This window comes from Thermobia domestica, chromosome 12 (genome assembly GCF_964235325.1).
Source record: "Thermobia domestica chromosome 12, izTheDome1.hap1.1, whole genome shotgun sequence".
NCBI lineage: Eukaryota > Metazoa > Arthropoda > Insecta > Zygentoma > Lepismatidae > Thermobia > Thermobia domestica.
This window is the reverse complement of record NC_137465.1, coordinates 186,852,421-186,869,420: the sequence shown is the minus strand read 5'-3', so window position 1 is coordinate 186,869,420 and position 17,000 is coordinate 186,852,421. Positions and strand designations below refer to the sequence as shown.

At 36.5% G+C, this 17,000-nt stretch overlaps 1 protein-coding gene across 2 annotated transcripts in view; it reads right to left on the bottom strand.

The window, feature by feature from the left end:
• Positions 1-17,000, bottom strand: part of tws (protein phosphatase 2 regulatory subunit tws) — a 107,257-nt gene that overhangs the window by 75,244 nt on the left and 15,013 nt on the right. Inside the window, exon 1 of one of the 2 annotated variants that reach the window (XM_081734485.1) lies at positions 13,567-13,669. The exons of the other annotated variant lie outside the window; for it this stretch is intronic. Within the exon in view, the coding sequence (XP_081590611.1) occupies positions 13,567-13,654 (88 nt within the window). The 5' untranslated portion in view covers positions 13,655-13,669. Of the gene's footprint in view, positions 1-13,566; positions 13,670-17,000 lie in introns of those variants that run through there. 2 annotated transcript variants of the gene reach the window in all.

Genomic DNA, 17,000 nt, shown 5'->3' with positions numbered 1-17,000 from the left:
CTGAGCCACCATGCCTTCTATTTATATATACAAGGTGTATCAAAAAGGACTTTACAAGTTTATTTATTTATTTCTCTTACAGACATTTGTTTGGTGTCATTTTGTAGTAAAATACATCAAGTTTTGACTCACGTAGTACACCAGTTCAAAAACAAGCCACCTCAAGCGCTAGCGATAGTTGGAGCAAAGATGGCTGCTTTTACTGGTCCAGGTAAATAGATCGGCCGAGATGGGCCAATTGCATGATCCCCACGTTCACTGGACCTGTCACCTCTTGATTTCTTTTTTTGGAGGTTCATCAAGGATATTGTATTAGTTCCACCTTTACCAGCTTCTCTACCAGAGCTCAAAGCTAGGATCTACGTCGCAACTGAACAAGTCGCACCTGATATGGCAAGAAATCGACTTCAGATGTAATATGTACCGCGCCACCAATGCAAGCCACATTGAACCTCCTTTAGGTATAAGGTAAAAATAACTTAATGTATTTAGCTACAAAATGACACCAAAACCATGTCTGTAAGCTAAGTAAATAAATCAATATGAGTTTCCAAAGTTGTAAAGTTCTTTTTGGTACACCGTGTATATTAAGAATATTTTAAAAATAATAATGATAATTCGAGTATTTACAACCTAAAGATGAAACACGTACTTTCTGTGCCAATGAAAGTCCAAGGTTCTAAAACATATATTTCCTGTTCTAAACAAAATGAACCTAGGTTTATAAAAATAAATGATGTTCGCCGTTCGTTTTCAGCATCGAGGCTATATGAGCCATGGACCCACAATTTAAAATAGAATCCGAATCACCATAACCCATTCAAACTTTAAGGCTCTCTCACCGAGAATCGAACCCGGAAACACATGAACCAACGGTGCACACGCTCATCACCAGACCAGCGAGGAAGGCTAGCCAAAGATAAAGCACAAGCTGTTAATTGTTTCATGTTTATTTTCATGCAAATACGGTTTCTTTTCTTCCTTATTTTTGATCAATTTTTATTTAAATTTAAATGAAATTTAAAATTTTACTAATCTTACTGGTACAGGCCAGCGTAAGATATAAACACTGTAGAGTTTCATATATACTACGTTTCTTTGGAACTCTCTGGAAATAAACGATGCCGAAAGTCAGTGGCGTATTTACGATTTTGTTTCGGTAGGGGCTTTGCTAAATTTCGGGGAGGGCTTTGCCTGGGAATGAGAAAATTCTGCAAGATATTTCATTTACTTTACTATACTAAGTAAGATTTCGGGGGGGGCTTAAGTCCGGAAGCCACCCCCCTAAATACGCCACTGCCGAAAGTACTTCCACCAGTTTGTCTGGGTCACCGGATCTGTCTCGGTCAATCAGGGTCTAAGAAGCGAGACCTTGACCTGAGGACGCAAACAAAAGTTTCGACCATTATGCCATCACTGGGGTGCAGTGAATCTTGGTTACCATACACGGAAAGACCTTGCTCCAAAGACGTTGGAAAAAAAATAATAAAATACGAGTCAACATACAAAAATTAGCAATAAGTAGAAAGTTCACATTTCATAATTTCCATTATTATTACTATTAAGTTTGTGATCAATACTATCATCTACTGAAAGAACCGCTTCTCTTTATTTGCAGGTTTATATAAAGAAGTATATAACGCAAACTGATTTTTCAACAAAGTCGCGAGTTTGAGCCAAGCTGCGGGACTATTTAAAGAAGATGCAGAACGAAGCATTTCATATCGATTCGGACGCGACTTTTTACTCCAATTTTTTACCCTTACAGACATTCTCATTACTGCTAAAAAGTATGAGCAGTACACCGAATTGGCACTGAAGAATTTAATACTCTGAGAGCCGAGTCGTTCCGTCGCACTCTTAATGACAATGAAAGCAATATTGAATTATAAAACTATTTTTTCTTATGTCTTGGTTTGGCATATTATCCGTTCGTATTCCCGTACAGCCAAATAACTCCCTTTAGTGTGTGTGTATGTTTCCGGGCTCAATACCACTGAAGAGGCCCTTTCCGTTATCTAGTGGCTATCAGTGCTCCTCTGGTACATGTGGTCCCAGGTTCGATTCCAGGTGGAGAAGCATTAAAAATCTTAATGACGTGGGTCAATGAAAACTCTATCCATTACCCAATGACCCACTATGACCCACTTCCCACCAAAACCCTTTGCCATCAATTCTGACCCATGATTCCCTCCCTCCCTATCCACTGACTAAAGAGTTTACACTTGTAATAAAGCAAGACTGTGAAATTATCGCTAATCGGAGTTTGAATTTCTATGGTAAATCGCTGAAGCACCGCTCTGTTACAATACCGCTGGATTTGACCTTTACGATTTAAAATGGTAAAGTGTTTTTCATGAACCATATTACGATTAATTTCAATTTAATTATCATATAGGTCTATAATTATTTCTTTCTTGAATTACAGATACTTTTCAGTGGAACACAGGATGAAATTTGAAAGTCTCAAATCAAGGAAAAGTAGGCCAACGTAAAAAAATAATAATAAAAAAAAAGTTAAACTCGACTGTGTCTTGAAATCCAGGTAATAAGTCCTATTGCTTTTATTCAGGTAGTAAGTCCTATTGCTTTTATTTCAATTACCAATATTAATATTTAAAAGTGCCTGAGGTTCTTTTTTCACTTAGATATACTCATCTCAGGTAAGTAAATAAATCAAATGAAAAAGGAAGAAATATGGAAGCCTTCAAAGTGAATCGTAGACAAATTCACCAGTGATCAGAAGATGATGTCTACAATGCACTGAGCAGAGTGGGTCATGGTGGGTGATGGATCATAGTGGGTCACGTCCTGTTAATCCACTCCATCTCTGATCTCGACGCATGCCGGTTATTCGAATTCCACCTTAAATTATAAACGTACGTCCGATATAGCCTCGGTACTGAAAAGGGATGTTAAATTTCAAGAAACAAACACACCAATGGGAGACATAAGAATTTTGGATATTGACCTGCTACGCGAAGGCAGTTGGTGAGGTACTTGATTTATTTATTTGGAGTTTAATGTCCCATTATAAGTGTCGAGGTTTAAGGGAGACGGTGGTGATGAGAATGGATGTTAATGATAGAAAGGCGAAAGTGGGAAGAAATGGGAGAAATCCGAGAAAACCCACGCGCTCGGAGTTTTTTTTTTTTTTTTTTTTTTTACCTCGAAGTTCACTTGGCGGAGGCTGAGATCAAACCAGGAACTCCACTCGCCAAAAGTGGGCGCTCTACCACTGAGGTAGCGCGGTGGCCCCAGTACTTGAATTAATATGGCTACATGAAGGAAAGATCCATCATTTAGTATAGCAGAAATCGAGCCTCTTATACCTTCAACGAGAGTCTAACTCACAACTAAGCGGGTTTGCTAATTGGTTGATTGGAAAGCCATGAATACTAAATATTAACAGCTTAAACGTTAAGTAAATGCAAGTGTATGTCATAGTAAATATTAAACAGTTAAACTTAAGTAAATGCAGTATGCTGTACTAAATATATTGCTACAATCAATGAAGAACGTACAATCGGAGAACCTAATTAGATTATTACACGTTTATAAGTAACTCGACAGCTAAAATGAATATGGAAATTCTAGAAAGGGTGCTATTTAATACTTACAAACTATTATTAGTACACTAATATTTGTTTCCGAAATCTTTTATATATGACAGAATTATCTCGTGACTATATGCTTAATATACGCGTATTCAGCGCGAAAAGTCAGGCTTCGATTTCTGGTGGAAGCTCAAGCTGTTTGAATTCCTCGTTAAGCTGTACAGAGATCCATGTTTTATATTATGGCATGTGTAATGTGTTCGCATAGATCTCCGGTTTTTTACCAAATCATCAAGTCTTTGAGGATAATTAATTCTTTTGCGCTATCGTCTGACGACTTCCGGATTATCAGTTATTAATTTACTGCCTCATTTCATGATATAAGAGATAGCTTCTGTGGTTTTTTATATATGGATTTTTAAGCTGTGAATAATTAGAGACCATCATGTATTCTCATGAAGCACTTGAAACCAAGGACTGCATCTCCTTGCTTAAATCGCTTCCCAACTCTTGCCTACGCTCAACGATAGAGCATTCGCCTCTGATCCGTGGGGCCCTGGTTTAATACCAGCTTGTGTCAAGAGGACTTTGTGGTGGACAAATAGCATATGCGTAGGTTTTCTCGGGGTTCTTCCGTTTCCTCCCGCTTCCCTCATTCCATAATTTATTTCATTATCGTATCCTCTATCCGCGGGGCATAACCCTTAAACAAATAAATTTTGTCCAGCGATAATTTTGAAGATAGAAGTATTCATTGAAACAAGCAATTAGCATGATATTAAGCATGTAACCTGATTTTCGAGGGTCCAGAGTTCGGAAGCCCTATAGAATGGTAACAATATAAATATGCTTATACAACATAGATAACCACTACTGTTATACTAATTGATTTGCTAGGAGAACAAATGAAGGGTTTAAATAATAGAGATTGACAGAGTAAGACCGATATTTACACACTGTATTCATTGAAGAAACACAGTAAAGGTATCCACAACGTTAAGCTCCTAAGACGAATGGTTCTAGATTTGATGTCTTATCCCTATGCTGTAAGCACTACAATGCTGTCTGGTAGCAGTATTTTTTTTAATATAACAACAACAACAACAATAATAATAATAATAATAATAATAATAATAATAATAATAATAATAATAATAATAATAATAATAATAATAATAATAATAATAATAATAATAATAATAATGATTTTTACGCCCAGTTGAATGGTAGGTGTAGTCCCGGCTTGGTTCTCAACCTCTTCTCAGGGGCCAAAGTGGCTTAGTGGTAAAGTGCTCACCTGTGGTACGTAGGATCCCTGGTTTGGTCCCAACTTGCGCCATGTGGACTTTGTGGCGAACAAACATTGTGTGCGCGAATTTTCTCAGGGTTTTCCCCATTTCCTCCCACTTCCTTTATTCCACTATTTCATTATTATTATTATTATTACTATCCCTTAGTCTCAGTGCATATCGTAATTATGGGATGTCAAACTAGATTATTTTATTTTATTTCACGCCAACCTTTTCTGTGTTGTTCCAGAATTATGAGCCAATTGAAGAGCTATTTGAGTAACGAGGTAGCGAACTGTGATCTACAACGCCATAAAAATGAAGCCAAAGCCCTAACCACTTATTATCCAGCTGAGGATGTCCCATATGCTCGACAACACAGCGATAGTGGACTGAAGCATCAAGACGTTGGTCATATTTTCTTACGTATTATTATGCATCTTAGCTCAGCTCAGTATGCTACCAAGCACCAAAACTCAAAACTTTTTTTTTTTTAAATTTTAAGTACATAAATTTAATGATAAAACTTCCTTCCTTTCTTCGTACTAAAGAATTAATATTTCCAGCTCCAGAACTTTGCTTCATTAACACCACAGAGACATAAAATTACTGTGTGCGAGTCTGTGTTGTGAAATAAAATCCGCCTTGGCGACTGGAAATATGTTTCCACAGAGGAGAGACGGCCTACTAGCACTGCGGTACTCTTGTCGGACAAAAGCCATTCCCGTTGGTTCATTTATGAGTTGGCCCACGTCCAACAGCTAAATTTACTACTGGAGGATAAACTTTGGAGAAATAAGCTTTTCCCTCCTCGCAGGTGAGGTATTTTCTTGTTTATAAGTGTCAGCAGTTAACTAGTTTCAAGAAAAATAAACATTTCTTTTTATTCTTCTTTTCGGTTTATAGTAGGTATAGAGATCACGCAATAATTCGATTTTTGCAGTTTGTGAACATTATGTTCCTTTTAACGTTGTGATGTATATTATCAACTAATATATTTCCCCCGACATATTTTTTTCTTATTTTAGTAACTAATCTTATGATCTATGTAAACAAGAAAGCTAGTAGTTTAGACTTCTTGCCTCGTTATTGTGAAGTAACGTGTTCGAATCCGGTGGTTAGCCATCTTGACTAGGGTTCTCCAGGGCTTAGAGACTTGCACGGGCCGGGCCTAGCCCGAGGCCCGAAGCCCGGCCCGGCCTGCGGGCCGATTCTATTATTTCTTTGGGCCAGGCCGGGCTTGGACGGGCCGACACTGATTTCTCTTCAGGTCGGGCCGGGCTGGGGCCGATTAATTGCAATTATTTCATAATTATTGACATTCGTTAAACGATAATTAGAATAAAGGCAAACGTTGAAGAAGTGTGCCCGTGAAAAATGTTACAAAATGAAACTTCGAAAATTTATCGGGCCCGGGCCGGGCTTGGGCCAAGAATTTTTAAAAAAACTTATCGGGCCGGGCCGGGCTCGGGCCGAGAATCTCCAAAACTTTTCGGGCCCGTGCCTACGTACATCCGGGCTGGATTGGGTTCGGGCCGAAAAATTCGGCCCGTGCAGGTCTCTACCAGGCTTTTCCCCGGTTTCACCAGGCGAATGCTCGGATGGTGCTTTTACAAATTCTGGTCAATTTCCTTTCGCTTCCTGCAGGATAAAAGGAGAAAAGATAGACCGAAAAAAGACACAGAGAAGAAGTATCCACAAAGAAATAGAGAGAATAGGGAGCAGCATGACTGCAAATGAAAGAAGCAAGGAATTGTATGAATCAAACGCATTCACTGAAAGCCCTATGTCAGAGTGGAAATAAAAGGGAATAAGTACAATGAATCGGCAGGTTAACTGAATTGGCAGTTCAAAGAAGATAAGTTAAAGCATGTATTTATTTATTTACTTAAATCTACCTTCAACAGAGAAAAATTACTCCATTTAAAGAGGGCTTACATTCATACCCAAACACGAACAAATACACACTAGTGCAATAGAAGAACTTTAAAAAGTGCTCAAATATAGAAGAACCAAAAGAAATGTTTAAAAAAAGATAGAAGAAGAAAATGAAATGACATCTTTAAGTTTTACGTCCCACACTTACGCCGGCCAGGCTAAAGAAGACAGTGATAATGAGAAATGAATTAATAAAGTGGGAGAAAACGAGAGAACTCCGAGAAAACCCACGCACAGGGTGTTTGTTGACCATAAAACTCACTTGGCGCGAGCTGGTATCGAACCAAGGACTCCACGCACCAGAGATGAAGGCCCTACCACTGAGCCACCGCTGCCCAAGAAAGAAGAATATGAATAACCATGAATCAATAAATTAATTAAATCGGCAGTTTGAAGAAGAAAAAAGTACTTAAATGACACAGGTTTATATCAATCTATTAATTAAATCGGTAGTTGGAAGAAGAAAAAAGTACTTAAATGACATAGGCTTACATCCATCCATTAATTAAATCAGCAGTTGGAAGAAGAAACAAGTACTTAAGTGACATAGGTTTACATCAATCCATTAATTAAATCGGCAGTTGGAAGAAGAAAAAACTACTTAAGTGATCTAGGTTTGCATCAATCCATTAACTAAATCGGCAGTTGGAAGAAGAAAAAGTACTTATATAACATAGGTTTACATCAATCCATTAATTAAATCGGCAGTTGGAAGAAGAAAAGAGAACTTAAATGGCATATATTTACATCAATCCATTAATTGAATCGCCAGTTGGAAGAAGAAAAAAGTACTTAAATAACATAGTTTTACATCAATCCATTAATTAAATCGGCAGTTGGAAGAAGAAAAAAACATTTAAATGACATAGGTATACATCAATCCATTAATTGAATCGGCAGTTGGAAGAAGAAAAAGTACTTAAATAACATAGGTTTACATCAATCCATTAATTAAGTCGGTAATTGGATGAATATTTGCGAGAAATTTTAAAAAATGCCAAATTAAAATTAAGCTCTTTCCACTAGCTCAATTCCTTTCTCTACTATTAGAAAATTTCCGTATCTTAAACTGCACCAATAGAAATGTTAATCTAGTCGTGCACTAACATACAGAAATGTTCTTAAAGTGCACATAGGAAAAAAGTCCAGTGTAAAATAAGATTTTTCAAATTGATGTTTTGCATTTGACGACTTATTCCTCTACTGTAAGCGGAAGTTATAAGCCTACTACTTCCGGTTTTAGTGTTGAATTCGCAGTTTGGTAATCTTCTATTGTTTCAAAATGTGAAACGAAACTCACATGTTTTGTACTAACAATAAGAAATCAATTTTATTTTAGCTGCTACCGAGTGGCTCGATCGTCCAGTAGAAACACATATATTCAATGTATTTGGCAACAATGCCTGAGTTAATTTATAGTGAGACTCTATAGAACAAGACCTTACAGTTTAAAGAGGGATCTGAATCACTACAGTGCGTTCGATGCCCTGGCGTCAGTAATCGAACCCAGACTCTTCTGCACCAAGATAAACATGCTAGCCAATAGACCAACAAATAGGGTTGTTCGTTTTATTGTTAGCGTTTTCTTCTTCAATTCTCACCGAAGTATTAAAGAGACAAGTGGGATTCTGAGTGGTCCATAACGGTGCTGACTGCGCCATTTTTTGTTTGTTTAACCCATTCATTTATGTCAGGGGTGGCGAGAGCTACTTTTCTTTAGAGATCACTGATGGTCTACTTATCTCTTCACTGACTAACCACGGGGAATCATAAATCCATAACAAGGATCGATACAGACAGTGTGACACAGACCGCCGTGGGTTAACTCTAACGAGTTGCGGTCCACTAGTAGACCGTGTTCGACACGTTGATCACCTCTTATTTATATGGAGAGGAGAATAGTTCACTTTGAATAGGGATGCGTACGAGACAAGATTTGAGGCTGTCTCGTCTCGAAACCACCATGTTACACCACCATGTACACCACGTAATGGAGTTTGGTTTGTTACAGTGTATCCAACCTGGAAACTGAAGTTTGAATTTTTGCATTTCCTTTCACCCTCCAATTTTCACTCAAATAAAAAAAAAGAACTTTAATAAGATGAATGAATATTTACAAATAGAAAATATTTAGGTGTTTAGGTCTGTTGAGTAGAAAGTCAGTTGGTTTCATTTTAGCATTGTATTCAAGGGACAGATTAGTATTTTGCATCCTAAACATTATACTAACCCGCAACCTTAACAGCATCGCGGTTAGTCTATCAAGCAAGGTCCATGTCTTGAGATCAACTGGATGAATCATTTCCAGCAACGAACTCCATTCCTAACGTTTGGCCCTCTACATTCTGGTCAAAATTGATGGTGATCAATGAAGCTGTTTATAACATTCTAATCTTTCAATCCTTACCAAAACAATAAAATTTCCTTTTTTTTCAACTTGGACTGGTGGTGTCACATAGCGTGAGCAAAGGAAACCAAAAACTATAAAATATTATGAGTAAGCAGTGGCGGCTGTTGGATGTTAAAAGTGGGGGGGGGGCAAGACATGATCTGAATATTTGCATATAAATGTTAGTTTTCCTGGTTGTTTCTAACATTTTGTATGACGAAAGGTTGTATAACTAATAGGATACTATCTTTTTCTGTTCGAGATGCATGCACGAAAGCATTTCCCATTATTTACTAAACCTTCCCTGTGCCTCGCTACTTGTTGTTTGTTTGCAGAAATGAATCGTAACCTGATTAAAATATAGCTAATTTAATTAACAAAATATTTAATATACACTAGTGGACACAGGTATGTACTGTATGTGAAGTTTTCAATGAATGTTTTTATTGCACCACAATAGTTCGACACAAGACACATCCACACACACGTTTCGACTGTCTAAAAAACACACACACACACTGCTCTTCGTGGCGGTTCATGTTCACTTTCTACAAAAAAAAAGGGGGAGAAAAAGGCCACCCTCCGAGAGCGAAGGGAGCCAAGGACACTGACCATAGCTTGACATCTATTCTGTTACGTTATACCTGTAGCTGTTCAGACTAAATATATTGTGAAAGAAAAAAAATACACTCAACATTTTCAATTAGCCCTTTGTACTCTTAAACAACGAAAGTGTAAGAAGAGATTTGATCCCTTGCTCATGAACATCTTAAAATTGTCTGGAAAACTGTGTGATGAGATTATTGAATAACATTTGCAAAACAAATAAATAGAAAGGACAATATTAATCATGCTTGTTTTGAAAAACAGGGATTAATGGACAACTTAATTTTTAATTCCACACATGCAATTAAATATATGTTATTACTCTCAGAAAATGAAAGACAGTAAATACTACAAGCATATGCTACGACATTTAAAGAAATATTTGCTTTTGCAACTTCCCGAAACATGTTCGTTGCCATTAATTGCCGTTTTCACTTTCTTGAAGCACAACAATACTTAGAATCACTCCATACTCCAGTTATACAAATAATCCCAAAACCTAGAATTATGTTGAATTCACTAAATTTAATTGTATATACACTCGTACATCCCTAACACACCACTACATTCGTATATTACACTACAAAACAATTGGAAAGGTAGAAGTTGTTTCTTATTTCGCTTTTGATTTCCTTATTTTAGAAAGAAGAAAAGACATTTTAGGAACTGTCAATTTTTGTGCAATTGAAGAATAACTTATGAAAGACTTTTTTTTTTTTTTTTTTTTTTTTTTTCGAAATGTTCTCTCAATTAGTTTCAAAGCGGCTGACTAATATATCGAGCCCTTGTAAGAAGTGAAAGTATGCTGAAATTGTTGTGCTCCAATAGGTAAACTTTGGGTTATTTTCAGTGATAACTAAAACGCAATTCCTGTAGTTTTCTTTACTCCACGGGAAGACAATCAATACGTACTCACGAAACGGCAAATATATTGCACCATTTTTTCTATGAACCAGTAATACATACAAAAACTTGGGATTTCTAAATGAAACTATATACATTAATGGGTTACTTCAAAAAAGTGCGGGGGCAACTGCCTCCCTTTGCCCCCCTAATTGCCGCCCATGTGTGTAAGTATGAGTGGATACTCAATATCACTTTTAAAAAAATGAAAAATTATAATCTCAAACGGAAAGTGCAAAAATAAATTTAAAAAAAATAAACATTTAAAGCAAAAAATGAAATAGTGATAGTGATGATTTACCAACAAAATTGTTATTTCAATGTAGCGTTAAACCATTACCATAATTTAAGCATGTTGGTTTTTGAAAAAATCGTATAAACATGTTAAGAGAAAAAATATCGGGAAAATATCCTCTTAACAGACACTTAAGAGTCTTTATCCCGGCGAAATTAAAATACCGCTAATTTTACAGTAATTATGTGATATCTTCAAATAGATAAAAGATAATCGAAATGTGGAACAAGAGCGCCCTAGACAATATTACATGAGAAACGGTTATCACGACTCACTTATCTGCTTTCGATTTCGAGTCATTTTGAAAATCGGCATTTATTTTCGCGTTTCTAAACAGCTGAAAACGGAAAGCCACTAGGTGACTTGTGATAACGGTACCTCACGCAAAATAATATTGTCTAGGGCGCTCTTGTTCAATATTTCAATTATCTTTTATCTATTTGAAGATATCACATAATTACTGTAAAATTAGCGGTACTTTAATTTCGCCGGGATGAAGACTCTTAACGCAATCCTTCGAGAAGATTGCATCACTCTGAGTTAGCCAAAGAACAAATATAGTCATGATATGAAGTATGGCCCAACAACAATAAAATTTTCATTACCTACATACTATTCGAATGAAATTTGAAGTACTAACACAAAAATACATACTGCTAACTTCACGTGCCGCTCCCTTTGATATTTTTAATAATTAAACGATATTACAATTTTCCACAAACTCTCCGCGTTCCGTTATTCGCTCGTGTCGTATATTTAATGGGGCTAAAACTAGACTTAAAAATAATGATATGAACAATGTAATAATTGAACGATGAAATAAATCTTTATTATAAAATGTTTGTGATTGTTGATTTCTTGAACCACCCGACCTATCTGGATCAAATTTTCAACATCCATTAGGTTTGGACCTGGGAGTGTTTTTATCTATTCACTTTGACGGTAAAACTTAGAGGAGGTGGAGGATAAGAGATATTAAAAAAATAATAAAATTTAATAATTCTTGAACCATCTGACCGATCTCGATCAAATTTTCATCGTAGATGAGGTTCGGGCCTGGAACTGCTTTTATCATTTCACTTTGACAGCAGAACTTGGGGAGGGGGAGAAGAGGGACAGATATATATACAGGTCAGTATATATATATTGTGCGCTCCTATGATCTAAATAATTTGCCGCTCCCTTTGACCTGGAAAAGACCAATATTATAGTTGAATTCATAGCTTTTGGGATCGCTGAGATGAATAGTGACAATTTTAATACAATTCAACTTCAAGGTCATATTTTACTCCCCAGGGAGAGGGCAAGATTTTAAAACGACAGATAATCGAAAACGACAGATAATAATTTTGAAATCAGTTTTCGAGGTCGCTGAGTTTAACGGTATCAGTTTTCATGATGTCCAAGCTCATCCTCGCCCCTTGGGATGGGGTGGGAGAGGATGACTTTTTAAAAATAATCAGACAAGCTTGGGGGCCGCGGTGGCTCAGTGGTAGAGCGTTCACCTCTGGTGCTTGGGGTCCCGGGTTCGATCCCAGCCCCCGCCAAGTGAACTTTATGGTGGACAAACACCGTGTGCGTGGGTTTTCTCGGGGTTCTCCCGTTTCCTCCCACTTTCTTCATTCCACCATTTCATTCATTTCTCATAATCACAGTCTCCTTGAGCCTAACCGGCATAACCGTGGGACGTAAAACTAAAAGATTTCATTTTTCAATCAGATAAGCTAGCTAATTAATGACTACTATAATTAGAGCGAATTAAACACATTAACATATTTGTTCGCGCTTGCGCGGGACTCTGTGGGTAACTTTTAAATATTACTTTATTGTGAATTTTAAATAGAATTCCAAACTTTTGCCACCCTGTGCTAAAGTACAGAATAGCACTTATCTAAATAGGGCTTGGATATATATATCGGACCTGGAACAGTTTTTATCATACCACTTTGACGGTGCATCTTAGGGAGGAAAAGATATTTAAAAATGATGAAAAATGACCGATATTAGTGTCGAATCTATAGTTTTCGGGGTCGCTGAGAAGAACAGTGACACTTCCGATGCCGTTAAATAGTTAAAAGTGACTGACTAACGGAACATATTACTAATTTTCCTTATTTTAACCCAGGGAAGCGGGTAATTGACGCTAGTATAGCACCTAATATAAAATATTTTGTGTTATGCCATCGTAAGCATTTATTATAAGTTCTAAGATTTTTATGTCCCGAACGGACACACGGAAGAACAAAGTAAATACATTAAGATTTTTTTGATAAACCAAGCTCATTAAAAGCTATTAACATTAATAATACTTACGTATATACCGACTAAATTAGGCCACTGAGAAATATTATAAAGCTATAGCAGTGGCGGATCCAGAAGGGCAATCGCCCCCACCTCCAGAAGAGAAAACTTTTTTATTTTATATATATAAATAAAACCCATCCCAGAGTTTGAAGCTCGTAAAAGTAGCTCTAAGTGGCAGTATGACAACCCACCGCCCCCCCCCCAAAGTCGATCCTGGATCCGCCCCTAAACTATAGGAACTATTATAATTATATGACATATGACGATTATTAAACGATATCTCACCAGAATTCGAAAATGAAATATGATACTTATGATGATGCCGATGATGATGATGATGATGAAGATGAGCCTCAAATGGAAAACATAGCATAGCACAACCGAATTCTTTTTGACACTTCGTACGTTGAAAACAACTAACAGCTAAAAGGTATCGGAACTTTTACTAACTGGAATGAGAACAGGACATCTGTAAAACCGTAGATAAGGTAGCTAACACACAAAGACTTAAAAAAAAAAAATGTAGTTTATTGAGCAATCACAAACGATTGTACTGGAGTTTGATAGCCTCTTGTCATTTCTATATACAGATATCATTTGACAATCTATTTCTTCTCATGATAAAACGAAGCTTTTATCAGAATTTGTGCTTGTTTCTTGTCATAATCAAACAACTGTATGTCTTTTGTGTGTTCTATGTTTTAAAAACGTAGTTCGTTGACTCGTATTTTGATGCTGCAGCATCCATTTTGTGTTTGTCCATTAGCTACATCAATAAACAGACCAAGCCTTAACTGTATCTCCATTTTCAAGCGGATATTCCTAGTTAAAAGCAAACCAAGATAAAGAAAGATAGTTAATTTGATGAACTTCCGATGTTCATATAAAGGATGCGATTCAATTTAACAACTAATTATTCAAGTATTTACCCTATGTATTGTGGTAGGATTGTTCTTATTAAATTTGAAATGTCCTTGTTTGTGCAAATCTTAATCCTTACTGTTATCTATATGAAAAAAAAAATGTGCGGCGTCTGTCTGTCATCAGATTCAAGCACGGAAAAAAGTCTTCCAGAGCTACCAAATTTTGTACACAAACAGATCCTTATTAGATCTAATCTCGTACGAAACTTTTTTTTTCGATTTTCCATTTGAGGAGGGACTTGATGAAGGAACTCACACATTCTGGAGATTCAAAAATAGGGATGGCCAAAATTTACCGGAATCCGGATTCTGAAAAATTTATTTTCCGGAGTCGGAAATTCATTTTCTGAATTTCAGAAAAATTCCGGATTTCAGAAAAATTCCGGATTTCGGAAACATTCCGGAATTCGGAAATAATCTGGAATTTAGAAAATTTCACAATTCAGAAAAATTTCGGATTTTTTTAAATTCCGGATTTTTCCGAATTCTGGAATTTTTCGACCGAAATTTTTCCGTATTCCGGATTTTTTTCCGAAATCGGAATTTGAACATAAGTTTATTTCCGTTGAAAACTGAGTTAAAACAGTGGTAAAAGTCGTGGGTGAATCGAATTTTTTAACCTTCTGCTTGGATAATTCGAAGTAATACAATACAAGAATGTTCAGTGTTGGACAGATTGCAAACAAGAATGTAGTTACGACTAGGTTTGTTATCCACATCAAGAGCTGTAGGAAAGAGTGACACCAAAACACAAACTATTTGATGATGAAGAAGAGGATAAAGATTATATCAGTTCTGAAATACAGGAACAATGTGTGCCAATCTTATCTGAAGCATATGAAATTGTTGGAATTTTTAAGAATATCTAATGAATGTAAATCACATGTAACCAATAATGTATTATTTCATGCAATTTTGTTGACCGTGCAAAAAAAAATTAAACCAAACCAAAGATAACAAATTTCTTTAAGTAAAAACAGAAGTTGTTACTCGTATATCTGGTTTTATGTGTTAATTAGTGTATGTGGTACTATACTTAAATATGTTTTCTATAGTGCATGTGGCTTAATTTCCGTGTGAGAAAATATAATTTCTTTGTTTGTGATATTGTATCACACAAATAATATACTCTCTTAAAAGGTAAAGTCTGTATTTAAAGTATATATATATATATATATATATATATATATATATATATATATAGTAGTTTTGTTCGCTTGACTTTAGGTATTTAATAATGCATATTTTTGGGGGGGACAATTCGAACTTTTTTCGTGTCCCTTTGGACTGAATTAAAACGACTTAGCTGTATATAGTTATATTATTTCGAGATACCGAATTGTTAATCCATTTCTCAAAAATAGCTTTAATCGATATATAGAGGCGAATCTAGCCCGGGGCCAGGGGAACTAGCCCCTAGTTTTTTGTGTGACTAAAATAATTGAAGCTATTATTGATATAGTTTTGAAAGTATATAGTAAACTCATGATATACCTATTAAAGTCTGGGGTGTGGTCCCCTCCCCCCCAGCTTTTACCTTCTAGATCCGCCTCTGTCGATATAATCGAACTATTGAAATATTCGATATGTTGACTTTTCGACATATTGATGCAATTTTACGATGTGGAATAGTCGTACTCCCGAAGTGTAAGCTCTGATACTAAGCCTTTCGTTGCCACAAAACCAAAGCCCAAGAGTGGGGTCCTATACTGTGCTAAACCAACCCAGTGGGGGTTATAAACAATTTCTTAAAGTGTATATTCACATCTTGTTCTACCCAAAGATCATTTTCCAGATGTCCGTTTACTTGGTAGTGCATTCTGTACTAGTATATTCGTACGTGATAAATGACAGACCATACTGTTATATAGTGAGTCAACAAGCGTGCGCCTGAGTGAGTACGGATTTCAATGACGTATTGAATATTGCAGCAACAGTCGCGCGTGCTATGATCATGTGGTAATGGCAACACAGCAAGTCCAGCTGATAGAGCGCGTTATAAGTACCGATGTTTACACAAACGCCCATTATCACCAGTGTTGTTTACTCCCATGGTTATCTGTCTTGTTTTCATTTGACTACAAGGCTAGAGTGTGGCCTTCACAAGTACACAAGGCTGGCGACCACTATTTCTTTATAAGTTCTCTTTCTCTCTGTTTGACGTAATGATGGATGTCATCCATAGGCCTTAGGCCATCAAATGAAGGACATTAAATAAGAAGATTCATTCACAGCAAATATTCATTAGTTCGTTCATTCATAAATAGAAGAATAAACATTGCTTTGTGAATGTAGATAACATTGATTTTCCTGTATTTTTTGTGGCCCTGCGTATCGTAGTCACCAGCACTCTTGCCTTTGGTGTGAATGGTTCGATTCCCGGTGGGGGGCACTCGATCTGCCTTTTCAAGCCAACTATCCTTAGTGAGGTCTTCCCTAGGTCTTCTTCATTCACACCATGAAATTGTCAGGATGGTCAGTTCGCGGCTTACAAAATGTTACAAAAATTCTAAGTCCAAATCACTAACAAACTCTTGCGCCGTGTGCTTATGCATTCTTAAAAACATGTCTGGATCGACTAAGTGTTTCTGATATTCAATCCAACCCACCTTCCTCCTCACATCTCCTTGTCTAAAGTAGTCCGTGTGACGTAACATACTCTTGCAATTCAGACGGAAAAAACGGGAACCATGTTTACAAGTTTTATAGCTCTAAAACAATCTCTTTCATTCGTTTGTTCTGAAATGCCTTTGCAGAGCCTGAATTTAAAAAATGTCACATGTTCCCATAGTCTTT